The sequence below is a fragment of the Serinus canaria genome, chromosome 14 (assembly GCF_022539315.1).
Source record: "Serinus canaria isolate serCan28SL12 chromosome 14, serCan2020, whole genome shotgun sequence".
Taxonomy (NCBI): Eukaryota; Metazoa; Chordata; class Aves; order Passeriformes; family Fringillidae; genus Serinus; species Serinus canaria.
Genome location: NC_066328.1, coordinates 11,909,168 through 11,922,687, shown reverse-complemented (window position 1 = coordinate 11,922,687; position 13,520 = coordinate 11,909,168). Strand labels below are relative to the sequence as shown.

The following is a 13,520-nucleotide window of genomic DNA, read 5'->3' as shown; positions in this document are numbered from 1 at the left end:
AAAGCAATCTCTGATGGTCAGGGTGTAGCTGAGCCCCTGTCGGAGGCACCATGTCTCCTCTGCCACCTCCCTTCTCTCGGGACCTTGAGGTGGGTATGACTGCTGGTATCTCCCTCAGCTTTGGGAGTCCCCATCCTTCCTTCGTGCCTCAGACACGTCTGACCCCTCTGGACCACACGGCTCCATCCTGTCAGATCCCAGGGCTCCTGATCAGCCCAGCCAGGCGGGGCCGGATTAACCCGCACGCCTGACCGGGCTGGCCCCGCCGGGCTCAGCGGGATTGCTGCTCCCCATCCCGGCCGTGCCCCGCGGCTCTGACAGGAGAGCTCAGTGATGCCAGTCCCTGCTGGTGATGCCAATCCCTGCACACGTGGGCTCCCGGCCGGCAGCGTCTATAAAAACCCCTCTGCCCGTGCCCGGGCTGGGCTGCGGGGCTGGCGAGCGATGGCACTGCGGGTGAGCTGGGGACAGCGTGGGGTGACAGCAGGGGTGGCATTTGCAGGGTCCCCAGGACGAGGTGAGAGAATCTGACTCCATGTTCTTAGAAGGCTAATTTATTATTTTATGTACTTATATTGAAGATATTTATTATTTTATGTGCTTATATTTTACTTAAACCATACTAAAAGAGAAGGGATACAGACAGGAGGCTTAACAAGAATGATAATGGAAAACTCGTGGCTGTGATGGGTCATTAAGTTAAAACAATTCACATTAAACCAATCAAACAATGACCAGCTGGTAAACAATGTCCAGACAACATTCCAAAGCAGCAAACACAGGAGAAACAATTGGATAATTATTGTTTTCATTTCTCTCTGAGGCTTCTCAGCTTCCCAGGAGAAGAAATCCTGGTGAAGGGACTTTTCCAGAAAATATGACAGTGACAAGCATGGGTGGGACAGTGGAAGAGAAGGGCCAGACAGGTAGAAATCCTGAATAACACAGGGGTTATTGCTCCTCTATGTCAGTCTGGTCCAGGCTACTGCAGAAGTGAGTTTTGTGATGCTCAGTAATGGGCAATAGGACAGATTTTCATCCAGCAGCAGAGGGAACAGCTCTTTGCTGTGTGTGCTGGGTCTCTTGCTGGGGTTGGTGTAGTTTGATTACAAACTAAAGGTCAAGGCAAGGTGAACCTGGGTGCTGCCAGGTGCTCTTTGAATCCAGAACTCACCAGTTCCAGCAGTTGTCTGTGCCTCACAGGGGTAAACTCTGGTCAGAGCCCTTCAGTGCCCATGTGTGGGGTCCCAAAGTTGCCCTTCTAAAGTAGCCAGGCATGAAAGTATGAGGTTGGTCGTTGCTAACTCCTGCCTACGTCTCAGCTCCTGCCAAAAACATGCATATCCCAAAAAAGCATTGGAAATAGAACTTGGGACAGAGAAAGAAACAGGGGAGTTGAAATCCTGATCTATAGGAAGGAGAAAAGCAAACAACTGGCAGTGGAGATGTCAAGGCTGGGGAAATTTTCCTAATGTGAGCAATAAGTTTGTGAGAGGGGATGCTCAGAAATGCAAGATCATTAGAGTGCTTAAAAAAAAAAAGGTGGGGTGAAATGGCAAGAACTTCTTATTAAAATGAGTTATTTCATAAAACTATGAATTATTCAAAAAGGAACATTTTCCAGCTCATTTTATGCAAGTTTAACCTTGGAGACGGGGAGAGCACGTGGAACAGGGGCTCAGGCAGGAACTTTTGGGAAGAATCAGCCGTGTAACACTGGATGAGCTCAGGCTGGATGTCACTTTACACCTGTTCCTCTGCTTCAAAGCATCACAAAGTTTTCTGCTTCAGATTTTGTATTGCTCAGGTGCAGAGAGAAGCAGAATATCTTTGTGTCCTGACAACAATGAAGGCATTCAAGTTCTTCTTTTATTTTTTGCTTTCTGATCCCTCTCAGCTCTTTACAAAAGACCTCGGGGACAGCAAATCCCACCTCATCAACTGGGTGTCACAGAGACTTGATTTCTTATCAGTTTAGAGTCTCTGAGATTATTTAGGAGTGAGAAAAAGACTGGGATAGAGAATTGCCTGTGTGGGAAGGGGAGAGAAAGAAGATGACAATGAAAATGTGAGAAAGAAGTGTCAGGACTGAGTGGGGCAGTGCATCTCTGCCACCGTGCTGTGTCCTCCTCCTTGTCTGCAGTTTGAGGCCCTGCACCCAGAGGGAATCTGTCCTGGATGGAGCGTCGTGGTCAAGGGTGAGACCAGTTCCAGTTCAGGCATGTAAGGAATGCTCTGCTCCCAGCTCCCCTGGCTCACAAGGGCCAGAAGCATCGTCCTCAGCTCTCCATCCCTTTCCTCTCACTGCCTTAGGTTTGAGATTAATTTGCTCTGTGATCCCGGGGACCAAATCGCTCTCCACTTTAACCCTCGCCTCTCCAGCTCCAGGATTGTCTGCAACTCCTTCCTCAACAGCCACTGGGGGCAGGAAGAGGTTAACAGCACCTTCCCCTTCCAAGCAAAGGAGCCCTTTCAGGTAACTCTGTCGCCCCACAGGTCTCCTCAGGTGTAACAGGACTAACCCAGCCAGTACTGGGGTGCTCCCCATTGCCTTTCCTGCTAACAGCATGCCCAGCAACATTCCCTCTCTGGCTTTGTCTCCTGTTAGTAATCCTGTTAAAACCTGCTGATTTATAACCAACTCTGGCACAGCCATGCAGAGCTCCAGCAGTAATCCCTGGACGCTGCATTTGTTTTCAATTTAGGCTTTGCATTACCACCAGATTTTGTTATCATGAAAGGAAAAACTCAGTTATTCCCTCTCTTTGCCCAGAGTGGGGTTGAGCAGTGTGTGTGTCAGCTCTTGCAGGATTTGAGGTGGCTGGACAGATCCAGCAGCTCCCTGACATGACAAAAGCAAGGTCCAGTAAGGCCCCATGAACATAACACAGTCTCTCTTTCAGGTTGAAATCTACTCTGACCAGGACTATTTCCACGTTTTCATCAATGAAAACAAAGTCCTGCAGTACAAGCATAGGCAGAGGAATCTTTCATCCATCACCAAGCTGCAGATTCTGGATGATATTGACATTTCTTCAGTGGAAATCACCAAACGAGCTCTTTACTAGAGACCAGAGTTGGGGCTCTCTCACAGACCATTTCCCCTTAAGCTCCTGATTCAGCCAAGGATCATTTCCTCCCCATTTCCACATGCCACCACCAACCAGGGAGATGGCCACGTGTCCTCAGAGTGGAAGGGATGGCCATTCCCACCACCCAGCCACACTGCTGACCATAGCCCAGCCCTTCAAAGACCTTCTGCCCCTACACCTTAGGGTTAACAACATGCTCTGTAGGTCTGATCATCTTTGCTGCACATCAAAATCTGTCTTGAGTACTCTGGACACCTGAATGTTACCTTAGAAATTGTGTTTGCCCAAGAGTAAGGTGTGCATGAGCACCAGTCCTCAGCTGGGCACGTGGGAAATGCGGATGTTAGGGGTGGAAAGGGATGTTTCTTTCCAGCAGCTGGGTAAGAATGATATCAGATTTGTCAATAAAATCAACCAAGGAAATCCCTGCTGAGACATCCCTCCCTGGGCAGATCAATCTCATCATTCCTTCCCTGCCAGTCCAGGCACCTGGCATGAGCAAGGGCTGGAGAACACTGTTGAGGTCTGTGTGATTTTGGATCTGGGAAAATACTGCTTTTTTTTTTGAGGGCTAATGCAAGGTGAAGGTCCCTGGCATGCAGAACAGTGTGATAAGATTCAACTTGCCAGGTGTTGCCAGGAATTCCTTTCACCAGCTGAGAGATGTTTGCTCAGCTCTACTCCTGCCAACTCCAGGCTTCTTCTCAGACAGACCCCCAGAGTGATGTCGTGTGTCAGAGAAGGGCAAGAGCTTGGGGAGGCACAAAAAACCACATGGCTCCTCCACCATGCACCAGAAATGCAGCTGGACTCCAAACAAAAGGAGCTGAGTAAACCTAGAAATTCTGATAAGCTTGGAATGAACAGAGTGCCTGGGGATATGCATGGGTAGCCTCTGGCTTTTCTCTGCTTTATTGTTTTCTCTTCTCCCCCTTTTTAGTTTTCTTTCAAAACAATCCACTTATCCCTTGCACCCTCTTCTCTTTTCCAACCTGTTCCTTGGAGCACAACATATCTGTGACTCCTTGACCAGGCCACAGAAGAGTAAAAGTTGTTATTTTTACTTTGTTTTAATTTCACACATCATAAACAGCACAATGTCACGGTGTTAAATCTGAGCAGAACTTATTCCAAAAATGCAATTACAGCTGCCCCCTAATCTCCTCACATATAAGACAGAACACATTCCTGATGGAAAAGGCAAAGATGATCCTGCCTTGCCAGTCCTTTTCACTGAGGAGAAATCACTTCATAAGAAGTCAGCCCTGATCCATCCTTGCCTTGGGATGAGATCTCTGAAGGTTGCAGCTCTGCTCCAGCCTTTCCTCAGTGCTCAAACTGGCCATTCCCAGCACTTCCTTCTATTTACAGTTTCAAGGACTTGTGAGGAAGAGTTGGGTGTTGAAAACCACAACACATGATGCCATAAACCTGACATTCATGAACCTGTTAAGAAGTTTGCAGTGTTTTTCCAGGCTATGGAGAGCACTGATGGGAAACCATCCTGTTCTCATGGCAAAGGGCTCATTGGGAACACAAAATGGTGGCAAATGGTGCCTTTTTCCCTCCAGAAAGAACAGAAAACATGTTTTGGAAATGGCAGTGGTCTTAATGGCAAGTCAGGAAAGTTGGAGATGCTGAGACTTCCACTGGCCTGGAATAAATCCATCACCACTGGGACAAAGAGTTGACCCAAATTCTGGGTGTTATGATACAACCCAAGGCTTCAGCACGCTTTGCTCTCATGGCCATGCCTTCAGCAAAACAGGCACAAACCCAGACAAAGCCAGGCCTGCAGGGATCTCTGTGTCATCCATCTGATAATGCTGAGCAGCATTTGAAAGAAATTGTCCTTTCTGTTTGTGCTTTTTTTGGGTGCTGATAAAGACAGATCATTTCTCATGGAGGGAAAGTGATGAAATGATTTATAAGGGTAATGCTTTGTACTTATATGGCCACCAGCTGCATCCACAGCCCCTGCTGCAGAAACACCCCACAATTTCCTTGCTCCCCAGAAAGGAGCACAAAGGACCAGAGACAAACAGGGCAAAAGCATTTCAAGTACAAATAAATGAAGAGATGCCACAAAAACCAGGCAGAGACAGAGATTATGCCCTGACTCCTGGACACATCCCCCCCAGCTCCTGCCAGCAGCTGATCTCACTCCATTGCCATCTGCACCAGGAGAGCTCAATCTCTGCTGACACATCCCCAGCTCTGCTGCTGCCTTCAGGGCTTTATCTGCTGCCTCCTCCAGCCAAAACACAGCCAAGGGTGAAGGGGGCAGAAGAGCAAGAGAGGTCTGGGAATCTACAGAGCACTGCTGGAAGCAAAACTTCAGGGCTGGCTGTTTATAGCTGTTTTGCAGAGTTTTATGGGGAATGAGATACCCTCCAAGTCTGTGACCCTCATCTGTCCCGTGAGGAAAAACTCCAGAAAAAAATGAAGCCCTGCAAATTCAATGGTCAGCTAAACTCTCTGGAGCAGGCCTGGCACACCAGGCTGGCAGGGAGGCATCCTGTGCTGGTGCTGAGGGGATCCAAGGGGACAAATTAATCCTTTTCCACATTTCTATCAGCTTCCCTGTTCGTGACCGGGGGGGAGAGATGATAAAGACCAGCTCCTGCCCGGGGTGTTTTGGAGGGGAAGGGGCTGCAGCAGCTGGGGGTGCAGCACTGGGGGATCCCAGCAGAATTTCACTGCCCAGCCTCAAGGTCAAGCTCTGCACTTTTGCTGTGGCCAAGTTCTGCAGAGGAGCCAGCTGGAATGTTCCAGAGAGAGCATTGCTGTGGGGTGGGGTAGGGACTGTCCTAGTCAGGATCTGCAGATGAAGCAGCAGCTGCTGCTTGTGTGGCTCACACAGACCAGGAAGGGACACCTGGGAAAGAGAGATGGCAAAACTGACAGAAGTGATGACCTCCCAAGTGGGCTGTCCCTTTCCCTCCAGTTCTCCTCATTTGGAGTGGATCTGCAGAGCTCAGAAACGCTCTGGTTCATCCCCAGATCAACAAGGGCAAAGTCAGGCTCATAATTCTCCGTGCTTGAGCTGTGCCAGAGCTCCAAGGACCGAGGGCCCCTCTGGCAGTTTCACAGATCTCCCGTGGAGCATCTGCTGATGCGTGACCAGAGCTGCTCCTCGGTGTCCCTGACAGCCCTGGCAATCACCACACACCCCAGCAATTCCTCACAGGCTGCTGGGCAAACAGCTCCCTCATCAGCCTCAGTCACATCTCAGCAGCCCAGCAGCAGCCTGGGGACATCGGGCTGGCTGGCTGACACCAGCCCTGCCAGCCTCTGCAAGTGACAATTAATGTCAGCCTGGGTCCTGCCTGGAGGCAGGAAATGGGGAGGGGAAGGGGCGAGGACTTGTTGCTAATGCAGTGACAAAAACTTTCAGGAAAGTTCTAAAAGAGAAGAAAGTCACACAGGCTGCATCTGCCCCACACTCATTTTGCAACTTGGTGCCTTTTCTTTCAAGCCCTGTTTTCTTTCTTTTCCACCCCTGCACAAAAACCTCCAAACCTACCAAATCTGTTGCTGGGAGTTTAGCTACTTCCTTGGTTCTAGAAGGCAGCTCTGGTGGAGAAAGTAAGGAGGAGGGCAGCTCTTAACCATTTAATTAAAATTTCCCTTTCTCCCCCTATTTCACTGCCCCCTGAGCATCCTCTGATGGAAAGAGCTGGGCTGCAGCACGGATCTCCACTCACACCAAGCAGCTGTGTAGTGGCACAGCTCAGTGACCCTGGCCCCTTGTCTATGGCATCTCTGATTTCCCCCATCCCACAAGGGCTGTTTTCCCAGCACAGAAATACCTGCTAGAAGCGCAGACCTTATCAGCAGTGACTTTCTGCCTTGTATCTCTGAGTCCCCATCTAAGAGGTTGCTCATTCAACCCTTGTGGGCTGTCCAACTCCTGAAATGCTCAGCAGTCACTGGTGCTTGCTGGCAGGACTGAGGAACACCAAGAGCAAACATCCAGCCTTTTTCTGCAGAGTGTGAGGGAAATAAAACAAGAGGAAAGGAGTAGCAGCTCTGGGTTCTGGTGGGGAAGGGGAATTTCTGAGGCTACAGACAGCCCCAGAATGCAGCTAGAAGAGTCTCTGCAGGAAAGCAGAGGGGTGTTTCTTACATTGCAATTAAAGAGAGGCTTGTAAAGCCATTTTAACTCAGCACCCCCATCCAGAACAGCTCAGACAGAAAAGCACACCTCCCAGCCCTGATTTTGTATGCATGGTGGCAGGTACCAGCTCCAGACATGAAAGGCTGGAGAGGGATTATTTTCTAAAAGAAAGGCTCTGGTCTGGAAGTTGAAGAATTGGAAGCTGATGGTATCACTTTATTTGGCAGCTGAGTTATTGTGCATCAATACTGCCTGAGGAAAGCGTGACAGAAATTAGCCTGATGCCCAGATTTGCTGGCCCTCCAGTCCCACAGTCTGTCCAAGACCCTCTTGCCAAAGCCAGATGCAATTTATCATGTTATTTCTTCAAGCTATATGGACATCAATAGCCAAATCTCTGGTTTTAGCAGAGCACAAGACAGCAGCCTGTGGAGATCTGGATGTTTTCTCTGCACCATCCCATTATTGCAAGGCTTTGGGGTCTTAAAAAGCACTTATAAAGATCCAAGTATAAAAAGAACTATCATAGTACCCTTGTGCAGGTGGGGGAACCAAGGCACTTGCAGGAAATGAGAGCAGAAAAGGAAGGAGGGAACCAGGTGGTTTTGTCTCCAGCCTGTGCTCTGGGCCTGACCCTGGAACCCACGGGTAGGCTGGGCTGGGACTTTTCATCATCTGTCTGGTGCTGCCCCAAGCCTTAATGAGCCAGCAGGCCCCATGATGAACCCCTCCAAGTGTCACAGCTGAGCCAGCCCCTTGTCTCAGTGGGGCCCAGGCTGCTGAGCAGCTCACCAGCCCAAGGAGTTTCCATCCACCTGCACACAGACACCGTCACTCTGCTCTCCCATACCAACCAGCATTTTTCCAGCTTGTTTCATGCCAGAAATGATGAAAGAACCACCAACAAACCCTTCATTTTCCTCCCCTTCCTTGATACATCCCTTTTCCAAAGGCTTAGCAGCTGCTGTTTGATCTATGGCATGAAAACCTTTCTGGTTTCAAAAATTGGGAGTAAAAGTGAGATGCAGCTATTTCACCTTGTCACCTCTCCGCCTCTGCGGCGAGCTGCAGCCATTGTCAGCTTTCATTTCCTGCAGCTCCTCTGAGCTGTGAGCACACTCTGGAAGCAGAAGGACAGACAGAGTCAGTGGTGATGAGAGGGCAGTGATTGTACTTCCAGTAAATTGCCTGAGCCTTTCCACGTGAGTCACTGCACTGAGAGAGGTGAGGCATTAGGGAGGAAAAAAGTTTGCAACTGATCCTGACAAGAGTTTAACAGCCCCTCGAAGTCTCTGCCTGCTTGGTTTTCCTTAGTTGTGGGGATTCCTTCTAAAATGCTGCTGAAAATAAATAACAGCTCACAGATTATTTTATACTGTCAAAACATTGGAGAACATTCAGAACTAGAATCACATCTCTCTCTGCTTCCCAGCTAATCCTCTCTTGAATTCAGAGAGCACAAATCCTAAGAATTTCATCACTGCAAGTATGAAATATAGGAAAGCTGGTTTTTAAACACATAACACTTGACTGATCACTAAGCCCTTGTTGCAAATGTGCACAAGTTCTAATTCTTATTGCAACCTGACCCCTGAGGTATCTGTTTGTGACAGCCAGGCAAAGTATCACCTAGGCTGAGAGCAAGTTATTTCACTCAGAAAGACAAACTCCCTCCTATTGTATTCTCTGAAATCTTTATCTCCTCTCTGATACCAGCAGATCTGGGCCCTGAGAATGTTGGGTTTTTTTTCTGCAGAGCCTTTCCTTCCTGCCTCCCCGCATTTCCCCTCTGCAAGCCTCTGCAGCTGGGAAAAGGCAAAACAGTGGCAAATTTAAAGCCTTTGTCAGGCTTCCCCCAGATGGCAATCAGCTGATGAAACCCAGGAAGATTTGTCATCTGAAAAGCCCTTTATTAGCCTATTGCACCTGGGTATAGAGCACCAAGGAAGATGTATTGATATTCAAATGTGGAGCATGCAGGTAGAAGGAGGGAGGGAGGATTTACCAGCCCCTGCTCACAAAGCTGTCTCACCTGGCAGTACCACTCCAGTGAAAATCTGCTTGGGGTCATAGCAGGGTGAAATGGAGCCCCACAAAGCTGCTCAGACCACCAGATTCCCTCAGCCACCAAGTCTGCTCAGTTTGGCCTTTGGTTTCAGTCTGGTTCTGAACATTTTTCCCCAGGGTTTGTGGTGCCCGCACTGAGCAGGAGGGTGAGAGCACCACACAAAACGTGGAGTAAATCCCATTATTGCCTCAGAGGATCCTAGGTCCCTGCTCCAGGGAGAGAAGGGCTGCATGAATGCAGGCAGTGTTAGAGGGCTGCTTTGTGTGTCAGCTGCCTCCTCTGCCAAGTCCTGGCACTCTTAACTTCTCAAAGGCTTGACCTGATGCTCATTATCACTTCAAAATCTTCTCTGTAAATGTGTGCAGTGATTTAGGGATCCACAGCACTGATTTCTCCTTAAAACACTCACTTTATTATTCATTACACATCCATTCAGGATCCTCCATTTAATGAGAGAGGGTCAAGTTCACTTGGTGTGGCCCTGGATTTAAACAGGGGCTCTGCAGGAGCATGTTTAGTCCTGCATCCCCAGCCTGCTACTTGCCTGCTATTCTGCAAAAACCACAAGCAAAGACATCTGAAAGACAGAATTTTCAATCCCTCCAATGCCAAAATGGTGTTTCATTGTTCTTGAGCCAGTGAACATTGTATTAGACAAATTCTTCTGTGCAAAATTATCTTTTTCTTTCAGCCACTACATTTCCGGAGCACTCAATCTAAAAGGCATCCAATAAAAAGGACAGAAGATATGGAATTTGGCACATATCTGTTTATGAAAACAGACCAGTGAATATTCTCAGATATGAAAATGCACACATTCTCCATTTAAAATCCTCCAAAGGAGACTGGAGATAGTTTAAATGTTTCATTCTTTGATTGAGGGAAGACTAGTGGGAGAACAAAGATTTTCACTCCCATGGAAGTAATTGCAAACAACAAACATCAATTCCCAGATGTTTTTTATTTGCTTCGCTATTTTATTTTCAAAGAATCTGAAGTGCACTTGGCATCTCCTTTGTATTGCCTTTGATTGTGAGCAGCGTTGGCCTCTTATCTCCTCCTGGATTGACAGCAGCATCAAAGCGCTGACATCTGCGAGTGTCACACGGGAGCCGGGATGAGGACCCGGACCCTGGGACCACAAAGAGCTCGTTTTGGCCCCAAGACGGCGGTGCCGGAGCAGCGCTGGCACGGGGACGGAGCAGTCACCAGCAGAGGGAGCGACAAAGCCAGCTCAGAGATCCCCGGTCCGATGGCACAGAGGATTTGGGGAGTTTTGGTGCTGGTTTAGAGATTTATATGAAAATGTCCAGGAGAAGGGTAGATGTTTTATTTTTTTTTTTTAATCCAGTGTGAGTTAACGGTGATGTTGTTACTCTCTCCCGATGGCAAGAGAGCCAGGTTTCAGTATTGCTCAGCATTAGAAATGCTCACACACAGCTTCCCAGCAGGGTCCTGGGAGGGCTGGGGGAGACTCCCTCAGCCCCAGATCCTCCTGTGTCCAAGCCATCGGTCCAAAAGTGTGTCATGGACAAGAAGGGACAAGTGGCAGTGGAGGTGGGTTTTATCCAGTGCTTTCCAAGGGCAGTGTTAACAGCACCTCCCAGCAAAATCAGGTAGGAAACAATTTCACCAGTGCCAGTGCTCACCCCAAACACCCTGGAATGTGCTCCTAGCTCACCCAACAGAAACAGCACCGTTGACAATCTGTCCCAGTAGCACCAATTCAGCCCTGCTGGACTGAAACAAGCCCTAATTCTGTTTCACCTCTGTGAAGGGGGCAAACCCCATCCCACCTACCTGCTGGGCAAGCACAGGAGGGGAGAGCAGCTACATCCTCACAACAGGCCTTTACCTCAAACTGTGCCAGCTGAGACACATCAGGCATGTCGGGATGGGCACTGGGAGAAGGCCAAGAGAGCCAAGTGCCCTTTGGTCAGGTGCCAGCCATCACACAGAGTCAGAGATGCAGATGCACTGGGGACCACACAGGGCTGTGTATGCCCCAAATCCTGGCAGGGAGCCTGGCTAGCAGGGGGAAAAGTTAGAGTGGGAGAGCACACGAGCAAGTAGGTGCACAACCAGAGGGTTTGCTCTACCTTCACACTCTCAAGGTCCAGCCAAAGCTGGAAAATCCTCAGGGTTTCCTGAATTTACACCCATGGTTGGGACAGCAGAGCATCACTGCAGCTCTGTGAGGTGCCCAGCTCCTGCTGCAGTGGGAGAGGGAGGTTGTGCCGAGGCAGCAAAGCTAAATTTACCCTGGCCCAGGACTCTGATGCGCAGTGGGCAGGGCAGGTTTGGGCACTTGTAGCTGGCATGGGAAATGTGAGGTTTTTTGAGATTCTGGCAAAGCCCCAAAGTGGCTGACTCACTCCTCTCAGGTCAGTTGTTCACAGCTGTAACTCCAGTGAGACCATTGGGTTATTTCTGATGTGCTTTGCTGTATGATCACAGCCCAGCCCATTGCCCTTGCTGCTGAAGGTTGGCTCCTGTCTCCAGTGGACTTTATTTAGCCTCCACTTCAAAGCTGTTCTGTAAGAGGCAAACCAAAGTGAAAAGGGTACAGCATTTCTTTTTGTTGGAGATTCCCCATCTTGAGTTATCTGGTGACTTTGAACTTGTTAGAATCAATGAACCCGTCATAATCAATGCCCTGTGCTCTCTGTCAGATGCACACAGTGTATGAATTTGTCATTTGCTGCTGGAGATGACTTGGCATTTGTGAGTTGTGTCAATGGATGCAAAAGCAGATTCATTCTAATTATATCAAACCATTGATTAACTTAGTAATTTAGTCTTGAAGTCCTAAAGGTCCCTCTGCAGTAAATCATGCGAGTTACAAATAAAATGCACTGAGGAGAAAAAAAGAAGCTAAATGTATTTATTAGCTTGAACACTTGGAAGGCAACTACCTGGACAAAACAAGCCCAAAACAAGTGCACATTTCTGCACTCTTCTCTCTTGTATACTGTTAACACCCTACTAAAATGTTGGTTTGAACACCTCCATCCTGTGTTTTCCACGTGTAATGGCAGGTGTGCTGTAGGGAGGCAGTCAGAGGCTGGCAAGGGCTTGGGTGCATGGAGATTTCCACTTGCCAGCTCCAAGGCTGCTCTCTGTAGTTGCCTCATTGCAACAGATCTATTTGCTTATGGAGCAGCTGTGAAAGTGCAGCAGATTTTAGGTATCCATGGGAGTATCCACGCATTTCACTGTGTGGAATGATGTGTACCTGGTGCTCTGGACAACACTCTGCAATTAGTTTGTGGAAGCTGTTTGTCTCTGAAGACCTATAAATACACAGACAGAGAACTGTAGGAGAATGAGCAGTTACACACTTAGAGCAAATGCATTCTCATGCAGGAGAGGTTTGCAGGCTGATCACATCTGCCTGCCACCCCCCTCAGTGTAGCTCCACCACTGATCTTTCTTTCATTTCACGTAAAGCTGACCAAAAATATTTACTTTATTCTTTCACATGCATAGAATAAAAAGGATGGGGAATTTCCCAGTGAAATCAAGGGCATTCACCGTTCAGTGACGAGCAGCCTCCACTGGGCTGTATTAGTTACTTTGCTCTCCCTCAGAGAAGGCAAAGAAAGAGAATAAAAACTAAACATTTCAGGCAGAGCTATGAATTCCTCTCATCAGACATTGTCCCCTGTGATACACTGGCATCCTCTGAGCACCTCCGGTCAAAAGTTCCATTTTACAAACCAACCTTCCTCCCCAAACAAGCACTTCAACTTTTGAAGGCACTTTCCCCCTAAACGTTCCTTTCCCCCATTCCTTCAATTCAACAGAAAACACCAGAAGTTTGGTTTCTTTGTGCAGCGCTGCTCCTCTTTCGGGTGAGTTCCCGTCACACCTGCGCTGCTGTTAACCCTTGGCGAGCCGGGATCCGCCAGAAACTCAGCATGGTGGGGGATGTTTGAGTAGAAGTAAGGCAGGATCCTCCCCGCTCTGCTACAGCTGAACCCAGCAACTCCAGGAGAGGAGGAAGAGGAGACCCTCAGGAACAGTCCGCGACTGTCCCAGCCCCGCCCGGTCTCTGCCCGCTCCGTGCCCGGCCGGAGCTGTCCCTTCAGCACCACGGCCGGGCTGGCTCTGGGCTCCGGGCAGGAGGGGCGGCTGGCACGGTTCGGCTCGGCTTAACCTATCCCGGGCCGGCCCGGGCAGGGGCTCGGCTCGGCTCCTTCCAGCTTGGCCTGTCCCGGGGCGGGGGCTGCTTTGCGGG

At 49.0% G+C, this 13,520-nt stretch overlaps 1 protein-coding gene across 1 annotated transcript; it reads left to right on the top strand.

The window, feature by feature from the left end:
* On the top strand, positions 1-3,527 carry GRIFIN (galectin-related inter-fiber protein). Its single transcript, XM_018916286.3, has 4 exons — positions 1-89; positions 2,144-2,223; positions 2,314-2,476; positions 2,904-3,527. Exons 1-4 carry the CDS (start codon positions 51-53, stop codon positions 3,066-3,068), a joined length of 447 nt encoding a protein of 148 aa, XP_018771831.2. The 5' UTR covers positions 1-50; the 3' UTR covers positions 3,069-3,527.
* Positions 3,528-13,520: the final 9,993 nt, after the last annotated feature.

Excerpts from the sequence above, each read along its gene's own strand:
- GRIFIN (XM_018916286.3), top strand. The coding sequence starts at position 51 with ATGTCTCCTCTGCCACCTCCCTTCTCTCGGGACCTTGAG. Across the intron at positions 90-2,143 it reads CCTTCTCTCGGGACCTTGAG|TTTGAGGCCCTGCACCCAGA; the intron begins GTGGGTATGACT and ends CCTTGTCTGCAG. Across the intron at positions 2,224-2,313 it reads ACCAGTTCCAGTTCAGGCAT|GTTTGAGATTAATTTGCTCT; the intron begins GTAAGGAATGCT and ends TCACTGCCTTAG.